The sequence below is a fragment of the Miscanthus floridulus genome, chromosome 9 (genome assembly GCF_019320115.1).
Source record: "Miscanthus floridulus cultivar M001 chromosome 9, ASM1932011v1, whole genome shotgun sequence".
Classification (NCBI taxonomy): Eukaryota; Viridiplantae; Streptophyta; class Magnoliopsida; order Poales; family Poaceae; genus Miscanthus; species Miscanthus floridulus.
The window spans coordinates 10,679,693-10,706,108 of NC_089588.1; the positions used below are offsets into that span (position 1 = coordinate 10,679,693).

At 42.6% G+C, this 26,416-nt stretch overlaps 1 protein-coding gene and 2 pseudogenes across 1 annotated transcript; 1 reads left to right on the forward strand and 2 right to left on the reverse strand.

The window, feature by feature from the left end:
* The first annotated feature begins 1,044 nt into the window (after positions 1-1,044).
* LOC136481334 (kinesin-like protein KIN-5A) lies at positions 1,045-7,309 on the forward strand (annotated as a pseudogene).
* A 4,367-nt stretch (positions 7,310-11,676) lies between these two features.
* LOC136479211 (zinc finger protein CO3-like) lies at positions 11,677-12,311 on the reverse strand. Its single transcript, XM_066477146.1, has 2 exons — positions 12,066-12,311; positions 11,677-11,985 (listed from the first exon to the last, which is right to left on the reverse strand). Exons 1-2 carry the CDS (start codon positions 12,309-12,311, stop codon positions 11,677-11,679), a joined length of 555 nt encoding a protein of 184 aa, XP_066333243.1.
* On the reverse strand, positions 12,173-23,549 carry LOC136481335 (uncharacterized; annotated as a pseudogene).
* Between the last annotated feature and the right edge of the window lie 2,867 nt (positions 23,550-26,416).

The window sequence follows — 26,416 nt, forward strand, 5'->3', positions numbered from 1 at the left end:
GGTCTATACTTTTATGTAATTAATTTTCTTAATTTTTTACGCATTGTAGATCTACCTATACCTAATTATATGTATATTAAAGAACCAAAATTTCAACCTCTTTTTTGGGCCACCATCCCCTAACTACCCGATAGCATAGCTTCTTTCGTCCGGACTTATTAACCCATGCTCATGTGAGTTAGAACAGCTCACATCTAGCGCGATACGGAGTCTGATTCCAAGAAGTATTGGGTTGCGTATATAATGCGGACTCATATGCCATGCTTATACGAGTTAGAACAACTCATGTCTAAAGATGATCAAGTTGAATGTGAACCAATGATGACAGCTTAAACTTGGTCCGGGTAATTGGAGGGTCGCCAGAGGCCACATCCAGTCGCAGCCAGTGGCTAGCTGACGCGGCTGGGGACAGCCCTAGGGAAGCAAGCGCCGGCTAGGTGCAATTGCAACACCCACCCTAACCCCAAATGGTGCGGACACATGTCGCCAATCAGTAGCTGGTGGCAAGTTGACAGTGGCCGTGCTTGACCTGAATCGATATAAGGAGCTAGGACAAAGAAAGTACACACATGACGAAAAAAACCGGAGAGAGGAGGAAACAACTTGCTACTGAATATGGAAAGTTAGTTGGAGAAGAATTTTAACAACTTTTTATTTGTAACTCGGTGAGTGTGAAAATTGTCTCTGCTCGTGCCACCGGCAATGTAATAGATTATTCTTCCGTAGCGACGCACGTGCATATTTGCTAATATTTAGTATATGTATAATTTAATGTGACAAAAAGAAGAAGGGAGCTCTCTCTCCCTCCTCGGTCGGGGAATTCAAATGCAACTCGAAAGAGGGGGTGGGGCCCAGGCCCCTTCAGTTCCGTTGGAATCCGAGGGTGTGTGGTGCGGGGCCCAAGAAGCAAGTCCTCGGCTCGTCTGGACTGCCTACTGGGTGCCGCGTGCGTGCCTCCCGGCGGGCCAGGGGCAGGGCTTTCAAAATCAATCGGAGTCAGTCGATTCCCCTCGTCACCTCTTGCGCTCCTCTCCCTGCGTTTCATTTCATCAATCATCCATGGAGGCTTCCACCCCCACCCATCGCCGAGGCGGAGCCCCCGCCGACTACGCCGCCATGACCCCCTCCCCCTCCTTCCCCCACACGCCCAGGAGCGGCGCCTCTTCCTCCGCCCACAAGCCCCCCACAAGCAGGCACCGGGATCGGGCCCCCCTCCTCTTCAACGGCAACGGTAACAGCAGCATCAACGCTGCCCAGCAGGCCGCTCAGCAGCAGCAAACCTCCACCTCCACCACCACCACCACCACCACCTCCTCCTCCTCCAAGGGGTCCGGATCCGGAGGCGTTAACGTCCAGGTCCTCCTCAGATGCAGGTACATTAATTTTTTTAACCATAATAATATCCACTGCTTCCTAATTACAGTAATCAATACTACTTCCTCCTACCTATGCATGCATCTACGTACTATACTAGCGTTTCTATAGACAGCCCCATGATCAACCGATAGATCACCAGTGGAGTATGTGCTTTACTGTACTTATCTATGCTTTTCCAGTACATGTCACTGTCTGATCAATCCACCAATACAATGCCTATCAATTAATCCACTGTATCATTTATTTTACTCATGATCACTACTCATCGATTCAACGTCACTGCATCCTATTCCTAGGCCACTGAGCGAGGAGGAACGCCGCGTCGGCACTCCTGTTGTGGTCACTTGCAATGACTAGAGACGGGAGGTTTTAGTTGCCCAGAACATCGCTAACAAGCAAATTGATCGCACCTTTGCGTTCGACAAGGTAACTCATGCCAACTATTTTATTTCCCTTTACCACTTCCACTTGTTGATCACTGCCACATGACAACCAGGCATTCACTTGATTGATTCATCACTCAGTAACCAATCGAAACATGTAGGTGTTCGGACCAAAATCGCAACAGCAGGATATCTTCAACCATGCTGTTGTGCCACTTGTCAGTGAGGTTTTGGACGGTTACAATTGCACAATATTTGCATATGGTCAGACTGGAACTGGCAAAACATACACCATGGAAGGTGGAGGAGGCAAATCACTGGTAAATTTTTATTTTATTTATGTATTCACATGCTACACATGTTCCTCAATTCTGATGCAGTTAGTTTGCTGCCTCAACTGAGGTCATAACTCCACTCCACCTGCATTTCTGTAGAACGGTGACCTCCCATCTGATGCCGGTGTTATTCCAAGGGCTGTTAAGCGCATATTCGACATCCTTGAGGCACAGAGTGCAGAGTACAGCATGAAGGTTTCTTTCCTTGAGTTGTACAACGAGGAGCTCACTGATCTTCTAGCCCCGGAGGAATCTAAATTCTCTGATGACAAGTCCAAGAAGCCTATGGCACTCATGGAGGATGGCAAGGGAGGAGTCTTTGTTAGAGGGCTCGAGGAAGAACTAGTTTCTTCAGCTGCCGAGATCTACAGGATACTGGAGAGAGGCTCTGCAAAGAGAAAAACTGCTGAAACTCTTCTCAACAAGCAAAGCAGTCGCTCACACTCTATTTTCTCTATCACCATCCATATTAAGGAATGCACACCTGAGGGTGAGGAAATGATCAAGTGTGGAAAGCTTAATCTCGTTGACCTTGCTGGCTCTGAAAACATATCTAGGTCCGGTGCTAGAGACGTAAGTTTTTTTTTGGGAGCTCCTGTTTCCTTTTCCACTTCATCACTAAATACCATGATCAAGCTGCGCACAAGTGAAGAATACTTACATAGATGCCATCTGTTTTTATAGGGGCGAGCTCGCGAAGCAGGAGAAATTAACAAGAGTCTGCTTACACTTGGACGTGTCATTAATACTCTTGTTGAGCACTCTGGACACATACCATACAGGTCAATCAAACACTAGCTGTTCAGACTGTTCATTGAGGCTGTTCAGGCATCTGAAATTTGGCTGCTATTCATGCAGGGATAGCAAGTTAACAAGATTGTTAAGGGATTCCTTGGGAGGGAAGACAAAGACTTGCATCATAGCGACCATCGCACCTTCAGTACACTGCCTTGAGGAGACGCTAAGCACCCTGGATTACGCGCATCGTGCAAAACACATCAAGAATAAGCCAGAGGTTCTGCTTTTTTTATTATCAAATTATCATTGATTGCAATGTAAACTTTCTCATGGATAACTGATTTTAATAACTTGCCCATGATTTCCAGGTCAATCAAAAGATGATGAAATCTGCGCTCATCAAAGATTTATACTTTGAAATAGACCGTCTCAAGCAAGGTATCCTTTTCTTCTTACAAACATTTAACACTGCTTATACTTATTGTTGAGAACTTCAGAAAAATACAACAGGACCATTCTCCCATCCAAGCATGTGAGTTAATCTTGTGCTCTTGAAATAAAGTTGGGTTGAATATTAGCTGATTCTGGGAAACATGGTTACTGCTGGATGAATCTTACTATAGAATCCACCAAATGTGCTTAATGCTTCATTGCATCTGATTCATCTCCTCTATTGTCAGAATTGTTTGACACCATGTACATGAACACTCTTAACAATATAACAATTGCTGAGTTTAACTATACATGAACATCTATGCCATCAAATTGTTTACCACATTCTTCCAGTTCTTTGAAAAATGCAGAGACCACGGATGCACATCTGTAAGTGCATAGTCTAGATGAGGTATTTCTAGATTTTAGTTCTTCATTGTAGATACACTAAAATCTGCGATCATTATCTGTATATTATTGTTCATCAATTTTATTTTTCTGAAAAGCCAGATACTTCAAGCTAGTATAGTTACTAAATTGGGTTCCGCTTTTTGAACAGAACTATATGCTGCAAGGGAGAAAAATGGTGTTTATATTCCAAGGGAACAATACTTAGCAGATGAAGCTGAAAAGAAGGTACTTACTCCCTTCATCGCTTATGGCATATTAGATTGTGCATATTCTTCTATAGCATGACAGAGGAATTCTTCAGGCTATGTCAGAGAAACTGGATCGTTTGGAGCTTATTTTGGAATCAAAAGATAAGGTATGCCTTTAGTTCAGTTAGAGGATTTGTATCTTGCTGAAAAAAATAATGCTATAATTCGGAATCTGTAATTGTACCAGCAATTAGAAGAGCTTCAAGGACTCTATGATTCTCAAAAAGTTCTGAGTGCAGATCTAAGTGATCAACTTCAGACATTACAGGTATGTGTGCTGTATACTTATATTGTCATATTTCTATCATATAATTGAATTATAATGTTTGTATTTACAACTTCTCATCTTTTTTGCAGAAAAGAATGAAGGAAACAGAGTGCACCCTAGCGGATCTTGAAGCAAAATACATGAAGGCAAATAATACTATTAAGGAGAAGCAATATTTGATAGAAAATCTTCTTAAATCAGGTTAGAATTTGCCCCTTCAAGGCAAAGCTTATCATAATGAAGACTTCATTGATTTCTATATGAGTTTGCATATGAAATGTGTTGCATAGGCTTAATTAAGCATTTGACAAGGTTCTCTAGCTTGCTGTGTACAGAATGCATGTGAGGAAAATACTAAAATACTTTTTGTTTCATTCCATTTTGCCTTGATACAGCTGCACCGTGTTATTTTCATACTTGCAGAAAATTTTCAGATTTTTGGCTGAGGTGATTGTGCTTACCATTTCTCTTACGTCCTTTCCTTTTTAAATGTCTTCAGAAAAAGTTCTTGTTGGTGAAGCACAAAGACTCCAATCAGAGCTGGAGAATACAGCAGGGGATCTATATGGGCTATTTTCAAAATTAGGTCTGCCTCCATTTCTCTTTCTCCCTCCCTCTTTCCTTTCTCAATTTAAATATTCATATTCATTCTTCGTATCGATTTTCAGAAAGGAAGGAAAAGATTGAAGATACAAATAGAAGTACAATTCAACATTTCCATTCCCAGCTGACTCAAGACATTAGTGTCTTGCATAGAACAGTCTCAACCTCGGTTTCTCAACAGGAGAGTCAACTAAAATCACTTGAAGAGGAGATGCAATCTTTTGTCACCTCAAAGGGCAAGGTGCACCAAAAAGCAAACATGTGGTTATCAGTTCATTCTTTGCCTGTATAAGTCTAACAATGCCGCATTTTCTTAGGTTGCTGGAGGACTTCGAGAGCATGTAAGAAAGCTCAAAGAGAGCTTCAATTCTAGGATAGCAAAATTGCATGGTTTTGCAAATGAGCTCAAGCATAAATCTGTGTTGAGCTTTGAAAATCTTAATTCGCAAGTTATCACACACACATCTGGCCTTGAGGATGTAAGTGTACTTAATTATCTTGAAATCCTCATACTATGCTCATCATCTTTATTTTTATTCCCTGTTTTTGTAAACACATACTGAGAATTCTTTGGTTGCAGTGCATGAAGGGCCTGTTGGTTGATGCTGACCAAATACTCGTTGCACTACAAAATGGGCTTTCTCAGCAAGAAGTGAACTTTGCTACATTTATTGAGCAGCAGCATGAGGTTCATTATTTATTACAAAATGCTAAATTTTTGCCCATTTATTAAGCTCATATTGTTGATTACAGTAGTATAAGAAAAAGTTGCACTTACAGGGGCTCTCTAGAAATTTGGAGAGAACAAAGTCTGTTTCGACAACTACAATGAATTTCTTCAAAACTATAGATTCCCATGCATTGGAGCTCATAAAGATTTTGGAAGAATCAGAGATGGAACATCAAAAGCAACTCTTCCAGCTTCAGAAGAAGTTTGAGGTAATCTTCTTTTGCAGCTGTAAGTTTCTCATTAGTCTGCAAGGATCTATTTGTATGATTTGTTATCTGATGACATGAAATGGATTCAGGCCTTTGTTGCTGATGAAGAGAAGTACTTGATGGAGAAGGTCGCAGGGTTACTTACAGAATCGAATGCTAGAAAGAAAAATATGGTATATTTTATTCACTTCAATATCTGGAGGATGCCTAATAATGTATAGGTCACTACTGTGTGGCCCTTTGTTGTCATAAACCAATGCATATGTGCATACTGTTATTTGGTCATCCTAGTCAAATATCTTCAGAGAAACATCTACTTGTGCAACAGCTTAAAACCAACTACTGAGCTGACTGAGTGACATATGTGTGTCATTTTACCAGGTTCAAGATGATATATGCAGCCTCAATAGGACTGCTTCTGAGCGTTCAAACAATTTACAAACTGAAACTACCAAGCTTCATGATTTTACATCTTCTATGAAAGAGAAATGGGAAGCCTACATGAAGAGAACTGAAGAGGCATTCCAACAAAATGTATCATCTATTGAACAGAAACGATGCTTCTTGGCAGGGAATTTGCAGCAGTGTTAAGTTGTCTATCTCAATAGTTAAATTGTTGATTTCATGAGAATCTTAGAACATGGAAACTAACACATATGATTTATTCTATAGCAAGGGAAGTGTAGAATCATGTTTAGAACAATGGGTTACTGCACAAAATTTGGTGTTGGCGCTTGGAAGAAACAATGCAGAAGCCATCGGTTCAGTCATAAGGTAATTGATACTGACAATTGAAGTTTGTTTTGTTGGATAAATAGTTTGAAGAGAAGCAACTTGAACTTGTTGTAAGCTAAACATATGTGCATCCTTCGAATGAAGTGCTGGGAATGAGGTGAGCAGCCAACTGGATGCAAGATTTTCATCTGCTGCCACTGCTGGATTTGAAGATAGTGACATTTCAAGCAAATCCCTTCTTAGTTCTATTGATGGTACTATTTCCGCACAGTGGGACATCTTTCTTTTTCCCAGCACATGCATTTTCTGTTGTCTAAAATTTCCTGCAAATTGCTGATTTCTTTGCCAGATTCATTAAAATTAGACCATGGTATTTGCGACAATGTGAAATCCATCGTGATGACATCCAGAACAGAACTTCATGACTTGGAACATGGTCACTATGAGAAGACAAAAGTAATAACAGGGAATGCCGATAGATCTCTGGGAGATGATTATAAGGTTAGCAATATTAGTCTGCTGGGCATATATATATGCACATATATGTAGTTGTTTGTTTACCTGTTGAAGCATGATGGTTCCTTAGTATTCTAATATCAAAATCTGTGTTTTATGGACCAGGTGGGTGAAGCAACTTGTTCAACACCGAGAATGCGTGAGATCAACATTTCGGATAGCCAATTGATCAGGGAGTTGGTAACCCCACTTGAAGATCTCGTGAAGGCATTTTGGGACAGTAGAACACCGACGAAGCTTGCTATAAATGGAAACGGGAAGCAGCAGTTGGCAGGGTCGACGACACCCGAATCACAGAGAGCCCCTCTTGCCGCGATAAACTAGGGGCATCATTGTTGTATAGACAAAGTTTCAGGTGGCGGTGTCTTGGAATTGAACCATTAAAATCTGCAGTTGGAAGATCAATGCTTTCTGGAGCCTGCTAGGTGTGGTCAAGTAATATTGATCAAGAAGGTTGAGAGAAGTTAATGGTAAAGGTCTCTCTGTTTGTATGCATATTTTGTTCAAGGTGTTAGATGTATGTATGTGTCTTCAGATTCATCCGATGTATGACAGATACTAGCAGGCTGTGCACTATTGAATGGAATCATATACATGAGGACCGGAGTAGACTGTAGAAGTGCTCCACTCCAAAATATAAAAAGGCGTACCCAGTGCAGATAGCTCCCGCTCTGTGCGGGGTCTGGGGAAGGGTGTCAGTGGCAAGTCTTACCCTCGCCTATGCAATACGAGGAGACCGCGACTCGAACCCGGGACCTTCCAATCATAGGCGGTAAGACTCTACAGCTTGCACTAGACCCGCCCTTCGCTCCACTCCAAAATATGATAATACTAAAAAAAATGTCGTCGTTTGACGAGCTTCAGAGTGAATCAAGCACTGATACGTAGCCAGCCTTGTATCCATTTTTTTCACTCTTGATTTCAACAGAGATTGCGTAGTTACCTTCCTCTGGAGTTAAACTTAGGAGACACTAATAACTGGATAAGTCGAACAACCACCACATGCAGTTGGTGGTGGCTAACATGTATATTTGGTTGTTAACACCTTGAACTCTAGTAGTGATGAGACTTCTGTTGATACGCTAGCCAGTAGCCTAGCATCATATCATGCATGTGAGATCTGCTACTGCATTCTTGGGAGAAATTAATTATGTAAGTTACAAAGAAAGAAGACATGAAAGAAAATCCAATGGGATTATATTGTCACCACTAGTACAATAGCTGCGGGACAGCATCCTATTGCAAGCTTGCAATCGATCCATCTCTCCCCTCTCGACCGGAGAGCTACCTATACCTAGAAGAAACTACTGCAAGTATCGTATCGATCATTGGGTGAGAGCTACATATACTTGTAATAATACTATCTATGGATACTAGAGCACATTTGCCAATCCCCCCATAACCGGTGTCTTTGTCTCTTTTAATATGTTTCCTCTTATGCCTCTCCATGAATTAAAATCTCACGTTCTTTTTTATTATTGTTTTCATGCACTCTGTTGGACCTTAACAGTTGATGAAACAAACATGCATAATCTATTAGGATGTTTGGTTTGAGGAAAGGAAATCTGGATGATGTGAAGCATGATCATCTCTCAAATTCAGTGAAATGACCTCATTTCTTGTACCTATATTGTCAAATAAGTTAGTGCCGGATCAACTCATTTCATCCCACAAGTGAAAAAAAATAAGTGAGAAGATGATAGACTACTTCATGTCTCCATTCCTTAAACCAAACAACCCCATATGTTCTTCCCTCCCATATCTGCCAGAACCTGAGTCTGACACCATCACACCAATGATGTTCATCCCTCCTCCCATGTCCGTTGCTGCTACCTAAGCGGGCAGTTAGAAGTCTAGTCGGATCTAAGGGCAGTGGCGGTGGCAAGCTGTACATCATCATCATCCTCGACTCCTTTCTCTTGTGCTAGTGTTGACGGTTATCGATGTTGCTTGCATATGTGAGATGGCTAGCTTGGCCATAGGCTTGGTAATGTTTAAATCCATTGTCCTGAGAGTCGGACCTAATCTCACCCATGGTTGGTTGGATGGATCTATACCGTAATGGGTAGAGAGTCCTCACTCCTGACTTATGTGGCAAACGGTGACACTACATTTCACTACTACAAAAACGATTTGTAGCAATGCCTCCTTTTTTTAGGGGCGCCCCTACAAATGCCTCCCAAATAAGCCGTCCCTACAAATCCATTTGTAGGGGCTGCTGATGTTATTAGCCGTCTCTACAAATAGTCCGATTTGTAGGGGCGGCTCTATATCTAGCGCCCCTACAAATCAGATTTGTAAAGGCGGCTCAATATTGAGCCGCCCCTACAAATAGACGCCGAATATTAAAAATTAAGCACTGAAATTTAATTTTTTTCAAACGATCTTGGATGGAGAAATGACCAAAATAAAAGTTGTAGATCTCGAAAAGTTATGAAACTTTGTTGTTTACAACTTTTTTATTTGAAATCATTTACTACTTCAAAATGCTGTTTGAAATTCAATTTTGAAATTGACGAAGAACTATAATTTCTCTTTTTAATCTCTGGCTAAAACTTGTAACTAGTCTTTCTTCCTCATACCGGCCAACTTCAAATTTGATGATTTATTTCTTAAAAATTTCTAAAATCATGCTCTATCAAATTATTATGTTCTTACATCTATTATTTTATCTATCTTTTCATGTGATTGTGTTTTATCTGTTTGAATTTTGAATTTCAAAAATGGCAACTTCAAATGTCATTTTAAAATATTAAATGATTTCAAATGAAAAAGTCATGAACATAAAAGTTGTAGAACTCATCAATATCTACAACTTTTATTTTAGTCATTTCTTCATATGACAAAGTGGTACTAACATTGTTACCACTATGTCGGATCAACAAATGATCAAAATAAAAGTTGTAGATCTTGAAAAGTTATAGAACTTTGTAGTTGACAACTTTTTAATTTGAATCAATTTTGTCAACGTTAACTACATTTGAATTTCTCAAATTTGAAATTTAATTTTTTTTCAAACGACCTCGGATGGAGAAACAACCAAAATGAAAGTTATAGATCTCGAAAAGTTATGAAACTTTGTAGCTGACAACTTTTTGATTTGAAATCATCTTATCAACAAAAACTATGTTTGAATTTTTTAAAATTTGAAATTTAAAATTTTTAAACGACGTTGGATGGATAAACAGAAAAACGAAAGTTGTAGATCTCGAAAAGTTATGAAACTTTGTAGTTGACAACTTTTTGATTTGAATTCATCTTGTCATGGAAAACTACGTTTGAATTTCTCAAATTTGAAATTCAAATTTTGTAAACGACCTCGGATGGAGAAATTACCGAAATAAAAGTTGTAGATCTTGAAAAGTTATAAAACTTTGTAGTTGACAACCTTTTCATTTGAGTTCGTTTAGGGCCTCAAACAATCAATTTATACTCGGTTTTGTATAATATGTGGGGAACTAAAATGCAATATGGACACAAGTGAGTGTGATGTGCAGTGGTAGAGGAAGGTACACGCGAGGGGGAGGTCCCGGGTTCAAATCCCGCCGGCTACGAAGAGCGCAATTTTCGCGCAAAAAATGCCGCGATTTGCGACTTCGATGAGCGGGCAGGTGGCTGACCGGTGGGGGCCCGATTTCATGAAATTTCAAAAATTGATTTGTAGGGACGGGTTTGTCAGCCACCCCTACAAATCAGCGATTTATAGCCACCCCTTCGTAGGGGCGGCTGGCAAAACCGCCCTACAAATGGTGGCTGACATAGTGTTTGTGTATAATGTGTGGCTGACTGGGCTGCTAGGTTAGCTACGCGTGACATAAGTGTGTCGGTCATGCTTGGCCATTGCCCTTTCCGCCCCTACAAATGGTGGCTGGCGTAGTGTTTGTGTATAATGTGTGGCTGACTGGGCTGCTAGGTCAGCTACACGTGACATAAGTGTGTCGGTATGCTTGGCCATTGCGCTTTCTCATGCTGTGCAGGGGTGGTGCGGCTATGGTGGAACCACATAGGGTTGTTGTGACTGTCGTTCAATGCTACACTTCGTTGTGGCATGGTAGCTAAGCGATGGCTATGTGCGTCTACTTTGGGTGTGGCTTGGCTAGCGACAAAAGTTGGTTGTAAGTTGTGTGTATTCTTTTGGACCGGGTTTTCACTAACGAAGTGGATCCTTACTTATTTATATTCTTCTTCTCTTATGAAAACTTGTACAAAAAATAAAATCTCTTCTTCTCAAGGAGATTGAGATGTAACAGATCATTCTAGAGAAAAACATAACTTTTGGATTTGTGTATTCACGGTACCAACAAGGTCACATACATATTTTGTTAAATGAAATGTAAAAGATATAAAACAACAAAGTCATTGAGAAGGAAATAAACTGCAGATGCAGGCACTTTTATGTTTAAATCATGTATGTAGAAGACTAGTACACGAATGTTGTCTTGTGTACATCAGACTCATGGATAGATACGCACATCGATTGATCAGGAAATAAACAACGAGCAGAGGAAATATATAAAAGAAAAGTTATATATAAATTAAAGCGAAAGGCAATATCAAATTTCTTTCTAGTAAAAGAAAATCCCGTGCAGAGATGTATATAATGTTAACTAGCAGAAAGGAAAAAAAGCAATGACATATATAATAATATAAATTAAAGCGAGCAGCATCTACTCATGCATCTATCTATCTATCTATGACTGGCAGCTGTAGTGATGATCAGCTATACTGATGGAGGAGACTCCAGGGTAGGCGGCCAGCATCTTGTCGTCGTCGGCACAGAGCTCTGCTAGGTTGATGCCCTCCTCCTGCACTGCCGGCCACCACTCTGGTGCGGCTGTTGTTGCCGGCGACTCTGACTCTGACTCTGACTGATGTGCTGCTGCTGGGACATGGACATGGTGGTCTGCAACGGCATCCGCCTCCGTGTAGTCGCCGCCGTTGCGCGCGAAGCGGCCCTTCACCCGTGGACGACTGTCTGCGAGTGTCTTCCTGCACGCGTACTGCGCCACCATTCATTTGCATATGTTAGAGGAAGCAGCTATACCAATATGCATGGATATATATGTTGCAGCAGGCAGACCGTGATCTTCTTTTGGAAGTTGCGTTGGTTGCGCTTGCTCCGGTACTTGTCGATGCGCTCCCGCCTCTCCTCCGCACTGTACCTAGTTGCCGCTGCCGCCCCCACCCTCTGCTCCTCCTCCCGGTCCCGGACGATGAGATCTCCTGTGCTCAACGCCCGGCGAAACGGGGAGGACGTTGCTGCAGCCATGCCGGACGACGACGTCGTCGGGGACAGGTGGGGGGTGGCGTGCAGCTGGCTGGCCATGGGTGGAGGAACAATGGCAGGGGCGGGCTGCGAATAGTAATGAGACATGTAGCTCGACGGCGGTGGCAGCGGCGATGGAGAAGGCAGGAATGCTCCTCCACTGGCAAGTAAGGCGTCTGGCCGAGAGGAAAAGATGGCATCACTACCTTTGAGCTCACCATCAACGCAATAACAAGAGGAATTGGCCCAGTGATGGTGTTGCTGATACATGGCTGTGGCCTATGGGTGCTGCTAATGTATGTATCTCGATCGGTAGTATGTGGTGACAGCTGACAGGCAGGCAGGCCCTCTTGGGTTTTATAGACTTGAACAAACACATGCAACAGGAGGAGATGGAGACCAACATACATACATACACAATGAGCCATGTACAGGTGCTAGTGCTGCATCCACGGCTAGCTGCCACAACCTAACAAAAGTAAGCTGGTGCGCATACCACAATGCAGGCAGGAATTCTCCATGCTATGCACCAAGGAATTGGATCAATGCAGCTAGCACCAAAACCACAATGCATGTGTACGTTCTGACAATGAGAATCTCAATAGATTGTGAGCACAGCACATAAACAACACCAAAGCTGGAAATCGGAAATGATTAAGGAAAATAGTGCTCATGATTCTATCTATATTTCTATTCAAGGAGACATGAGTAAGTTGGAGATATCGCCTATATATACCTTTTCGGTTCCACTGATATCCTTAAAATGATACTCCCATCCCATATGCATGCCCTGTGCTGCTGTTACACCAGGACAGACATGCTCAACTTGCAGTTGACCACACCGCAACTAAGGGAAAGGACCTACCACTACCACTCCATGTATGGGTCCAGGTTCTGGGGAGAGAATCAACATGCAAAATATTTGCCTGATTCTAGCATCCCCCATCATTCCCTAATCAGAGTAATGTGATGCATGGACACATATGCAAAGGTAAGCAACCCATGCAGTTAGTTCATTTACATCCAGATTTGGAGAAACAAAGATCATTGCAAAGGAAGCTCACCGAATGATGATCGCAATTAAATGCAAAAGCATCCTTGAAAAGACTTGTGTCCCTACAAAGTCCACCGCACTGGCTCTCATATGATGAGCTTCCAAAATCAGAAGTGACATCTCCCAAGATTTTTGGTGGGGTAGGTAGAAATGGTATGATACCGCTTTTGAATAATGCAGCCTACAGCAAGGCTGAGCCCACAAGAATCAGTTTTGTTTCGAGCAACTACTGGGCACAAGTTTCCTGCTATTGACCCAGGACGCTGTTTTCAGTTGGCAATTGGTTGGTAAAATCACTGGAGTGTCCTCACACCAATCGCAGCACTCCCTGCTCCTATTGTGGCCACAGCTTCTCGTGAATCCCTACAGTAGCCCACTCAAGAATTGTGTATCACGTTGACATAGCCATATGCCCTGACGACTTGAAGTGGCCTTAGCCAACCGACAAGATAAAGTCAAAGGGCACCATAGATCTATTGTCCATTGACATGAGCCAAATTGCTTGTGTACACCACAATTCTTACGACTTCCTTTTACATGCAACCTGCATCGATTTCAAGACACCAAAGCAACCACACATTAAACCATTGACACTTCACTGCATAGAAAGAGAAATACAAGTATTTCATAAGCCAATGCCTCTTTGTCAAGCAACACATCAACGAATCATTCATGTAAGATAATGAAAACAAGTGGGGTGATAGGATATAGCGCGCAGTTCTCCTAGATTTTCCTTTTCTTCTACTAGGTCAACTATAAGAATAGTCACACCACTATAGCATGAGTGGTGATGAAATGATTGTTTAGTTGATGTGCACGGAGAATTTATTGACAGACTACATAGATACACAACTATTGAAATAATTGGTATTCAAGTACAGAGAAGTTCATTTAATTAACTCCAATAGGATGCCTAATATAAAATTGGAAATCACTATTCAAATGAAATGAAGTTAAGAATAACCAACCGGCCATTTCAAATGTAATAACTTTTAGCTGAAGGAGGCCACATAGATGGAGGCTGATAAGACCTCCCGTTCTGGTGGGATGTGTCATATGGAGGAAAGGTTTTGGTCCTGCCCCAAATCTTCCTCCAGGTGCAAGTGTAGGGTATGGTTTTTTACCACGATCATGGTCTCTAGAAACTTTTCACATCAAATAGAAGCATGGTCATTTCATGGTTCATGTGCTATGCTGTAATAGCTAACTAGTTATAGTGGAATCTCATACCATTAAAATAGGATATTGCTGTTTGGCCTCCAAAAATAATGCTATCAACTGTTACTGCATCCAAAATCAGGAAACAAATGCTTTCGAAAAGCCACAGCAATGCTAGCGGAGCTTACTGTACTTTATCTGCGCTTATCTTAACTTCCCTTCCAATACAGTCTATCTTTAAAGAGAAAATTTTTAGTAGTTCATGTTTAATCCCTAAACTACATCCATAGAATACTAAGTAGAAATGAAAGAAAACAAGAAATATGCACATCCAACTCAATCTTTCCAGAGGCATTTGAGTACAGTATAGCTGGTTCATCTTGTAGTTGATTTGCTATACTATGGCAACATGGGAGCACCATATGCTACAATGTCTGTTTACAATAATTTATAATTTTGCAGGCTCCGCCGTGCCAGGTACTAAAATGAGATTACATTTTGTATAATTTTTTTTGGTGATGAATCCAGTTTTAGTAACCATTGCTTCATATTATTTCAAGGCAATCACTACAAAACATAACATTTCTACTGCTTCAGTATTGTTAGGTATAGAGGATATCAGGATGAGTAGGAATAACATAATGCTACTTCAGAGAGCCTACAAAGCCTAAGAATAACATAATGGCCATACATGGTGGTCACGTGCAGGTTTATTGTCAGTTAAGAAAGGAAGAAGCTGCTAAAATTGAGGTGCTATATGTAAGGTGTTTCAAGGCTAGACATGCAAACACTTTCAAATGGGTTTTCTTTTAGTTACATATGCATACACCAACATTGATGATTATACACATTTGTTAGTGTAGAGCATCCTGTAATAAGGATCTAGCAACAAATGCCAACAATTTCTATTTCAACAAGAATATATGAAATCATGTTTCACAGGCAGTGAAGAATTAAGCGTCAGATAGGATTGAGCTAATAGTTTAATATCCTCCTAATTTCAGCATTAGCATGACATAACATTTCATGAGCAAACATGCAACCAACTGTTTCTGTTCCATTTACAATAAAGTCAACAATACTTGGTAAGAATGTAACTACCTAATAAGAATAAAATTAATGCAGAATTACTAAGCCTGCTACGTGGAGTTCTAAGCCAAGCTAATAATATGAGGAGAGGTAGAAGAAGGCCGAAATTAACATGGGGGAGGCAATAAAAAGATATTTGAATGCTTGGGATATACCTAGAGATCTATGTTTGAATAGGAGTACTTGGAAAGCAGCTATTGAAGTACCTGAACCGTGACTTGGAGCTCTTGGTGGGTTTCAACTCTAGCCTACCCCAATTTGCTTGGGACTGAAAGGCTATGTTGTTGTTGTTGTCATTTATTTATTCGGTAAAACAGTAATGTGTGTGTTTTGCTTGATAACATAGGATCTGACCGCTTCTGTGAGGCACTTAAGAAGCTTGAGAAACACTATGATATTGCTGTCAATATTCAAGGAGTTGTTTAAGGAGATCACACAACTTCTGACCTTGGAGAACTTTAGGTTAAGAGTTAACTGGCTAGCCTTTATTTTCTTTTGTATGCATTGATCTGATGTCATTATTATCATGACTTTTAGCTGTTTTCGGATTGCTCATCGAGTGATTTCTGCTTTTTGCTTTGTTATATTAGGCCAATTTTAAAGACATGAATAACTAAAGAGGCTGTAGATGGGCTTCACAAGAAGTTTTGATGATTTAGGAACTTTACAGACCAAGCTTGAAAATCAGGATCTGGTACATGGGATCTTTGTTGTTTCCTTTGCATGGTGTCTTTTTTTATGACGTTTTCTGCTCGATTCGCTTGTTGCTCATCTTCAGTGGGTTAATATTCTTTCCCTTATGATACAGACTTTTGCTTGCAAAGTAGAGGCTGACAGTATGCTTTGGTTTTGCAGACGTTTCTGAGAATTGCATAACTGCATAACCTTAATAGGGAGTTCCATTTTGTGGGATCACCACAAATTTGCAATTCTCAGAAACAGTCGAATAACTTAGGTTATGCTTCGACAAAGAATAGTAGGTGAGTTACCCACTTTTTTTCCCCTTGAACAACTTCCGACAAATATTACGGCCATAAGTAGAACCAATGACCGTTGTAGACATATTACCACCAAAGCAGATATGTAAATATTGTTCCTACATGACTGAAATTTCGTTAACTAAAATTTGGATGTTTCTGAAAAATTTTATGTCCTATGTATATAATATGCTGAACAACCACTCCAAGTGATGATAAAATTAAAAGGACTACTTAAGTTATATTGGTTTCACAATGTTTGGTTATTGTAGATAAAATATATAACACTAAGATTGCATTAGAGTGGACGTTCCTATTTTTGAAAAATTGTCTCATGGACCATAAGCATAAAGCCTGTTTAAGTGATTCGCAAAGATGCTGGAATATAAAATGTTAAATCAGATGCTGCATGTCATATCTCACTCCAAACTTAAGCTTTGCTAATTCTATCCGTCATCATGCAGTAAGCTGCTAAGCAAAGGCACTGGATCTGGCAGCATGAACACATGTATGACGAGCACAAGTGATGCTGAGGGGTCTGCAATATGGGTAGTGCAATGATCGAAGACTCTGAATGAACATCAGCATGCATAAAGTTGCTAATAGTCGATATCAACTCTTTCAGTACTATGGTCATCAAACCAGCTAAGTTGTAAATGACAAGTCTTATGCTGCAAAGAGGAAACTGTCTTTTGGTTGTTTTAATTTGCATGTTTGAATGTTATCGTAGCGTTACCACGGTAAAAAAAATATTGTTGTTTTCTTCTTCTTCATGTTTGAATAGGAGTGGTTGGAAAGCAGCTATTGAAGTGTCTGAACCGTGACTTGGGGCTCTTGGTGGGTTTCAACTCTAGCCTACCCTAACTTGCTTGAGACTGAAAGGCTATGTTGTTGTTGTTGTTGTACTAAGCCTGCTACGTGAAAAAAGATAAATTAGATTGTTACTGCAACTTTGCACATTTGCGAAACAGTAAAACCAACACTAGTTTTCCTTGACCTATATTTCTATTTATTTCCAGAACCATACTATCAGTCAATGGTCAAACCTAAAACATATCTACTGCAATATTCACCAGATTTCATGAGCTTGTGTATTAAACGTAGTGAGCCAGGTGGAACTGGATGGTATCCCGATCGAGGTGTGGAGATGCCTCAAGGACATAGCTATAGTATGGCTAACCAAGCTGTTCAACCATATTTTTTGATCGAAGAAGATGCCTGACGAGTGGAGGAGAAGTATATTGGTACCGATCTACAAGAATAAAGGGGATATTCAAAGTTATACTAATTACCGGGGAATTAAATTGATGAGCCATGCTATGAAGCTATGGGAGAGAGTTATCGAGCATCGCTTGAGAGCAATAACGCGGGTCTCTATGAACCAATTTGGTTTCATGCCCGGAAGGTCAACCATGGAAGCCATTTTCTTAATAAGACAAGTTATGGAGCGGTATAGGGAGAAGAAGAGGAACCTACACATGGTTTTTATTGACTTGGAGAAGGCTTATGATAAAATACCAAGGAATGTTATGTGGTGGGCTTTGGACAAACATAAAGTCCCAACGAAGTACTGAAAGGTCCTAATATGGCTAGAGGGGGGTGAATAGCCTATTTAAAAATCTACAAATCAACTAGAGCAATTTGATTAGTATGACAAATAGCGTAATGCAAACTTGTTCTAGCTCTACAAGGGTTGCAAGTCACCTATCCAACAATTCTAGTTGCAATGATTACTTAGGCACCCAAACTTGCTATGTAACTACTCACTAAGAGCTCTCAATCTTGCTACTCTAAAGAGCTCAACTAAATGAATATAAATAATAAAGTAAGCTCTTAATTCTAATTACACTAAAGAGCTTGTATCAACTAGTTTGCAAGAGTGTAAATAAGTGAGTAGGGTGATTATACCGCCGTGTCAACTCGTTTTCACTTCTAACTTCTTCACCCTTGCTCCAATGTGCCAACCCCAAGAATTTGCATCCGGCGCAATAGAAAATAGGCATTCCATTTTCCCGAAAGCGCCAAATCCCGCCGAGCTTGTGAGGCGGGAGGGAGAGAGGGACCCAAACCCATCTCAACCCTGCAAACACCACCTTCTTTGTAAATGTGCCAACACCAAGTGTATCACCTTGTGCACATGTGTTAGCATATTTTCACAAACATTTTCAAGGGTGTTAGCACTCCACTAGATCCTAAATGCATATGCAATGAGTTAGAGCATCTAGTGGCACTTTGATAACCGCATTTCGATACGAGTTTCACCCCTCTTAATAGTACGGCTATCAATCCTAAATGTGATCATACTCTCTAAGTGTCTTGATCACCAAAACAAAATAGCTCCTATGGTTTATACCTTTGCCTTGAGCTTTTTGTTTTTCTCTTTCTTCTTTCCAAGTCCAAGCACTTAATCATCATCATGGTATCATCATCATCATGCTATGATCTTCATTTGCTTCATCACTTGGAGTGTGCTACCTATCTCATGATCACTTGATAAACTAGGTTAGCACTTAGGGTTTCATCAATTCACCAAAACCAAACTAGAGCTTTCAAGTACGTCGGGCTCATTAAGGACATGTACAACAATGTTGTGACTAGTGTTCGAACAAGTGATGGAGACACGGATGACTTTCCGATTAGGATAGGACTACATCAAGGGTCAGCTTTGAGCCCTTATCTGTTTGCCTTAATGATGGATGAGGTCACAAGGGACATACAAGGGGACATCCTTTGGTGTATGCTTTTCGCGGACGATGCAGTGCTAGTTGATGAAAGCCGGACATGAGTGAATCAGAAACTGGAGTTGTGGCGGGAGACTTTAGAGTCCAAAGGTTTTAGACTCAGTAGAACTAAAACTGAGTATATGAGATGTGACTTCGGCACTACTACTCGGGAGGAGGAAGATATTAGTTTGGAAGGTCAAGTAGTGTCCAGGAAGGATACCTTTCGATATTTAGGATCAATACTACAGAGAGACGGGGATATTGATGAAGATGTTAGCCATAGAATCAAAGCAGGGTGAATGAAGTGACGCCAAGCATCTAGTGTCTTATGTGACAAAAGGGTACCACATAAGCTAAAATGTAAGTTTTATAGGACGATGATTAGACCTGCTATGTTGTATGGTGCAGAATGTTGGCTTACGAAAAGACAACATGTTCAACAGATAAGTGTCGCGGAAATGCATATGTTGCGTTGAATTTGTGGTTATACAAGAAAGGATCGAGTTCGGAACGATGATATACGTGATAAATTAGGGGTAGCACCAATTGAAGAAAAGCTTATCCAACACCGGTTGAGATGGTTTGGACATGTCCAACGGAGACCTCCAGAGGCACCGGTGCGTAGTAGAATGCTAAGCCAGGATAGTAACGTGAAAAGAGGCAGAGGAAGACTGAAGTTGACTTAGTAGAGGCAATAAAAGGAAACTTGAAAGGATAGAATATACCCAAAGACTTAGCCTTAGATAGGAGTGATTGAAAAATAGCTATTCACGTGCCTGAACCTTAATTGCTTCTGTTGGGTTTCAACTCTAGTCTACCCCAACTTGTTTGGGACTTAAAGGCTTTGTTGTTGTTGTAGCCAGGTGGAACTGCCAGTCCCATTAGTCATTGGTCAGATCAGTATATATCTTAATTTGTCCAAGGTTAATTTGATCAAAGTCACCAAACATGAAAGTAGGAACCAAAAGGAGAGTTTTACTATACAAAACATGAAAGTTGAGATTTGTAGTGGCATCGGGGAAAGTTAGACCTAGGTTACATATGGACGAACCAAAAAAGAAAATTTTCCACCTTTCAGGTATGTCTCTGTTTTCCATATGTACAATACAACTGATTGGTAAATGGATTTCCATTTCAGATCAAAACTTTAAAATGAGATTTCTTGATCTTCCCTTGTTACATAATGATTCAGGGATGGTATTTGACAGCAAACTCCTGTCAGAGTGAAATAAAACCTCATGCACGTTTGATCAGTCCTCTTACTTTGCATATTTTCTTCTTGAAACAAACGGACCGAAGGAAGCCCAAGAAAGGAAGATAAGCTGGATGGTGCGGCCTTAGTTTATGTCTTCGCTTTTCTGCAAAAGTAATAATAATTTAGACTTGTTTAGAAGATAGATATAATATGAACTTATTTTTTGTGTTCTACAGAATCAAATCCTTTTCACGAAACAAGAAGATAAACCCTCTAGGCCTCTCCAAAAGGAATTTTACTCTATAACAAAATATGTAAATGAGGCAAGGAACAAGGAGTATCCTTCTGATTGCCTTTCCCTTATAAAAGAAAGATGACAGAAACCCCATTGTATCATCTCAAGAAACTAGAGAATTAACATAGAAAAAAAAGGTATGCAACACAAAACGGCAGTATGCACCGTAAATAAATGAAACAACTCTGAATATTAAAGAGTAGAAAGATTAGGAGTGTTCCAAATTAAAAAAAAAAAGATTAGTCAAGGCATCATATCTTACCTGATATGACTGTGGACATCCCAGCCTTACCACTTGGATAAGGACATTTTAGAAGTAGCTCATGCGTTTTAGCAATACTTTTATCCAAAGAAGCATTTATGTCCTTAGAATTCTGTTCTTTCAGCTCATCACTTTCACAGTTTGCACCAGTGCTTCTTGTATGAATAGTTGAGCTGATCTCCTGACCATGGGACGTAGGTTCCACTGAAATAGATGTTCTTGTTTTTGTGTCAATGGATTCTGCTTCATTTTCCACAGTTTGTACTATGTTTTCATCCCTACTTTGCTCTACTTTTCCCTCCATAACTTTCGTCTGAATTATAACATCCCTGCATAATTCATGACTTGAGTAAAATGAAAGATCAGATGGTGCCTCGTCATCTACCCCACATGGGGGACACTCCAGTGGTTCTGAAGTACCTCTGCAAGCCTCATTATCAGCTTGCATTCCATTATACCTGTCTGAATCCTTGTCCTCAGGCCAAACATCAGCACCAGAAGAAATTTCATGAACCTCACACCATAGGTGCAATCAGTGTGATATTTCATATAAGACTTATCATTAGCTAGGATTTCACTAGAGTGACTTGGCCCCTGATGCTCAAGACTAGTACCAGAAAACTCTATGCCATGGGGAAGAGCATAACATGCTAGCTTCGTACTAGTATCAGAGGTTGAAAGAATATTGTCACTGACAACGAGTTTTGGCCTACATGATTCTATTGTATCTACTTCCATTGCATCCTGCACGAATTCAACATGTTTGGCGATAATTTTCGGGTCAGCAAAACAACCTGTACCAGGCTGCACAAAAGGATTCACAAAAACTTCATTGTTTTCAGCCTTCTCAAGTATAGCATTCTGATAATTGAAAGATGCTGGCAAGATAGATTGGCCACAATCTGTCAGGACTTCAGTTCTGTCAACTTGTAGTGTCTCTTCTTGAGTTTCAGATGGGATTTAACCTTGATCACTAGGTTGTTCTGACAGTTTAGCAATGACACACATCAGGACTGTGAGGTTTTTCATGTGACCCTTCTATTACACCACATATGGGTGAACCAGGAAGTTCATCAAAGTTGGAAGAAGGTCCCAGCTGATTTGCTCCTACTTCAGATGATACAGAATTCCAACCAATCCAATCAGCAAACTTGAATTTTGTTGAAGTCAACTCTTCATTTGGTAATAGTCTGTCAACTCTAATTGTTTCTTTGTAAAAGTGTTTCTTCCTCATAGCCTTCAAAACAAGTGACCTGACAATGAGAAAAATGGCACAAAATCGCATCACAATGCAAGCAACATTTGCTGTCTTTTTAAATGGAAAATAGGTAGCGTAAATTGACAGAATGGCCAGTTCCAGGTTGCAATCAGAGAGCTGAAACTAAATAAAACAAAAAGCTGCTATATTTTAACAGCAAAAGATGCTCTTTGCACAGGGGTTACTGCACGAGCCAAAACTAACCCAATCAGTAGCATAAATTGACAGAATGGCTGGCTACCATGCATGATTTCTGAGACAAGGGGCTTGGCAAATGAATAGCTCACCTGCAGTTTGTGGACATAGCAGCTTTTGCTCGGTCGATGGGAATGGCAAGTAAATAAGCAGATAGGTTTATGACATCATAGGGGCCTCTGATCTGGGAAGCAGTATGAGCAGCGCTTGAGATGATGAGATTTTTTCCTTTAGTCCAGTCCACCAAAAGCTGAAAATGGAATGTATTATTATAGATATATAAAAGTTGTATGTACCATATGGTGTCTGAAAATAGGTGATCTTCTCAAAGAGAGAGAGGCGTTATCACAAAGGGAAAACAATGTTGGGTCTTTGGGTAGGAGTAGAATAACATTGACCTTGACTTCAGCTATCAGGTTCCTCTTGCAATTGACGTCAGTAGAAATGAGTGGGGAGTAGGCAATCTCGAAATGCAGCCCCTTTTGCAGGGCAAGCTTGAGCATTGGGGGCTTGATGCGGAAGGGCAGCTTACCGTGGGAGGAGAAATCGATGGAGATGAGATCAAGGTGTTGAGCTGAGAGGGGTGCCTGACAGAGGTGATCGAATGCGGCCTGGGTGAGGGGGCGGGCTGCGACGAGGTCGTAGGTGCGGAGGAGGCGGGAGGCGGAGGGGGCGAGCGCGGAAGCGGTGGCAGCAGCTGAATCGAGGGAGAGGGTGATTCGGGTGTACTGGCGGAAGGGCTCGGAGGCGGGGGAGGCGAGGCGGCGGCGATGGAGAGCGGCGGAGGATGGGAGCGGGAGCAAGGAGAGGGGCGCGAAAAGCTCGGTGCGGCAGCGGTGGGAGTCGGCAAGGATGCCGCGGTGGAGGTGGTCGAGAGCGACGGCGGCGTAGCCGAGCTCGAGAGCGCGCGCCGTGGCGGCTAAGAGTTGGAGGCGGGAGGAGGAAGAGGAGTTGGAGTTGCCATCGCCTCCGTCACCGGAGGAGGAGGACGGGAGGAGGCTGAGGTCGTAGAAGAGGAGCGGCGCCGCCATCCCCGCCCTAACCAACAACTGCGGCGCGGAAAGGCCAGCCAACGAGAAGGGACGGAGTAAAGGAAGAAGACGAGACGAGTAGCATGGACTCGTTCGGCCCAGGAGCTCATTAACAACCACTAGGAGGAAGCAGGCCAGGCCCATAATAAAAACATTAGGTGCATTTTGTTTTGGGAAACGATAATGATACCATTAAGACACCCGGACGGGCGAACGCCTCTCTCCGCTTACTTTTGCATGCGCCGCTCGTTCAGTGATCATATCCGCTTGTCCCGTCCGCGCGCCTCTATGCTCACTGCATCGATTCCTCCCTGCGTCACCGTGCCCATCCGCCCACCCACTCCGTCTCGCTGCCGCCCGTCCTCCGCAGCGTCGCGCCCCCACCGCGCTGCGCGCCCATCTCCTGCGCCCTCCTATGTTCTGCCTCCCCGCATTGCCTCATCCGTGCCGCATTTCTCACCGGGCCCGGTCTACCTCGCCCGCCTCCACCGCGCTACCTCCTCGCTGCGGCCGACCCGCTCGCCGCAACCGCCTCCACCGAGCGGGCGAGCCGCGACCGCCTCCACTGAGCCGGCGAGCCTCCATAACGGATGCTCTAGCAAGCAAGCGAGGGGGACAAGATTTGTGTGACGTCGTGCCCACCGGCGAGTTGCCCGTGCCGCTGCCGCACAGCGAGGTCCATACGTCGCTATCAACCTCCACGTCGGCATGTCTCTATTCGTTCAAGCAAAGCCCATGTTGTAAGAGTATGTTTCAAGTATTTTAGATGTTTTATCTAGATGTTGCAAGTGTTTCATCTTGACGTTGTAAAAAGTAGACCAGAATATTGCACATGTTGTAGTAGTTATACACGTATGTTTCAAGTGTATGTTATAAATGTTTCATCTCATTTTCCAGACGTATATTTACAAGTATTTTATCTAGATGTTGCATATGCTTTCACACATATGAAGTATTTTTAGGTGTTTTTGCAAGTGTTTCAGACATATATGAAGTAGATATGGTGTTGCAGCCAGTGTTTCAGATGCATGTTTCATGTGTGTGGGGGTATTAACCCCCTATACCCTTACGGCTAGGCTTGGGCCGGCTCGGATCAGAGGATCCGGTCCACTAAAAGACGACATGTGGCCCGACCAACCTGTTCGGAGTCCCGCGCAAGGAGTCAAGACAGATTTGGCGATCAAGCAAGATTCTGGTCGGTTAGAATAGGAATCCTTATCCGGCCACCTATGGCAATTGTAACTGGCTAGGATTAGTTTCTAGATCTGTAACCCTGTCCCCCGAACTATATAAGGCGGGCAGGGGACCCCTCTAAAAACATCTCTTATTGACATACAATAATACAATCAGACACAGGACGTAGGCATTACGCCTTCTTGGCGGCCGAACCTAGATAAAACCTCATGTCTGTCTTGCGTCACCATCTTGTTTGTGGCTTACGCATCTGTCTGCCGACAATCTACTACCTTGGGCATACCCCTAGGTAGACTACCGACCATATTTCATCGACAGTGGCGCACCAGGTAGGGGGTGTGCGTACTGCTCTCTAAGCGAACAAGATGGTCATCATCCCCGGCTCCATGGCTACACCGAATGGCCTCACGTTCACCGTCGGTCAGATCACCTAGACCACCGGCTCCGATGACTTCATCGCCATGATCACGGAGGAGGCGCAGATTCAATCTGCGTCGACTGCTGCTTCACCTGCATCGGCTACGGCTCCGACCATGGTGGATACGGCTCCGACCACGGGGGATCTGGCTCCGACCACGGTGGATCTGGCTCCGACCACGGTAGATCTGGATCCGACCATGGTGGATCTGGCTTCGACCACGGTGGATCTGGCTCCGACCATGCCCGCATCGCCTTCAGCCACGCTGACAACCCGTCGTCCGCTTCCCCACTACAAAGGGAAGCAGATCGATAACACCGACCTGCTCGACTCCATCGATCGGGTTGGCACCAAACTCACTGAAACCCTAGCTCTGGTAAGTTCAATTCAAAGTCAACCTAATGAGCAGGTAACCGCTCCCCACAACAGATCTACCCGACCAGCTCGGGCCAGTCGTCCTGTACGACTTGGTACAGATCTCGTGGTCATATCTACTCCTGAAGGGCGCTCTGCTCGTCGCCGGCCAGCTTCTGCGATGGGTCTCTGGCTCTCCGAGTACAAAGCCTCGACGGGGAACTACCAGGCCCAGCCCTACGGCCTATGGAACGCTGCCTCCAACTACGCTTACAATATACAACGCTGCTTGGGTCTGCGTTCTGTACTCCGACCTCGGCCAAAGCCACGCAACTTCGTCAACATGGTCTGGATTGAGGATTATCAAGAAGGATCGGTCCACACAGTTCAAGAGGGTGGCTTAAGCTCCTCGTCCGGCACCGCATCTAATGCCTCTGTTCGCATCGAGCTCCAAAATCACGACGATGAAGGCATCGAATACGATCTGGATATCCCAGACCACGCCCCGGGATACCCGCGATTCTCGTCCTTCCCACCAAGGCAGGGAGACTTGATCAACGTTGTCAGTAATGACGAACCACCGGCAGTCGGCGAGACAGAGCAAGAAAGGCTGACACGCGAAGCACGTAATATTGATCGGTTTAATCGCCGACAAATCAAAGCCGAGGCGGAAGAGGAGGCACGACGCATAAGGGTCTAGCCACGCGACCTCAACAATGCCTTCGACAGGGTGGGGGACAAACAGGTCTTCAGGACTCCAAGCGCCAATGTAGCCATTGCTATGGCGACAATGCAGCGGCTACCCAATACCCTAGAAACCTAGGCAGTTCACGACGATATACAAGCTTACCTGACGGCTGCTATGGCCCAGACCGCAGAGATCGTAAATCAAGCCCGGGCTCCATCCATCTCAGTCGAGTCAAGCCACAGCTGCTAGTACTCAAGTCGCTCACAGCCACCCA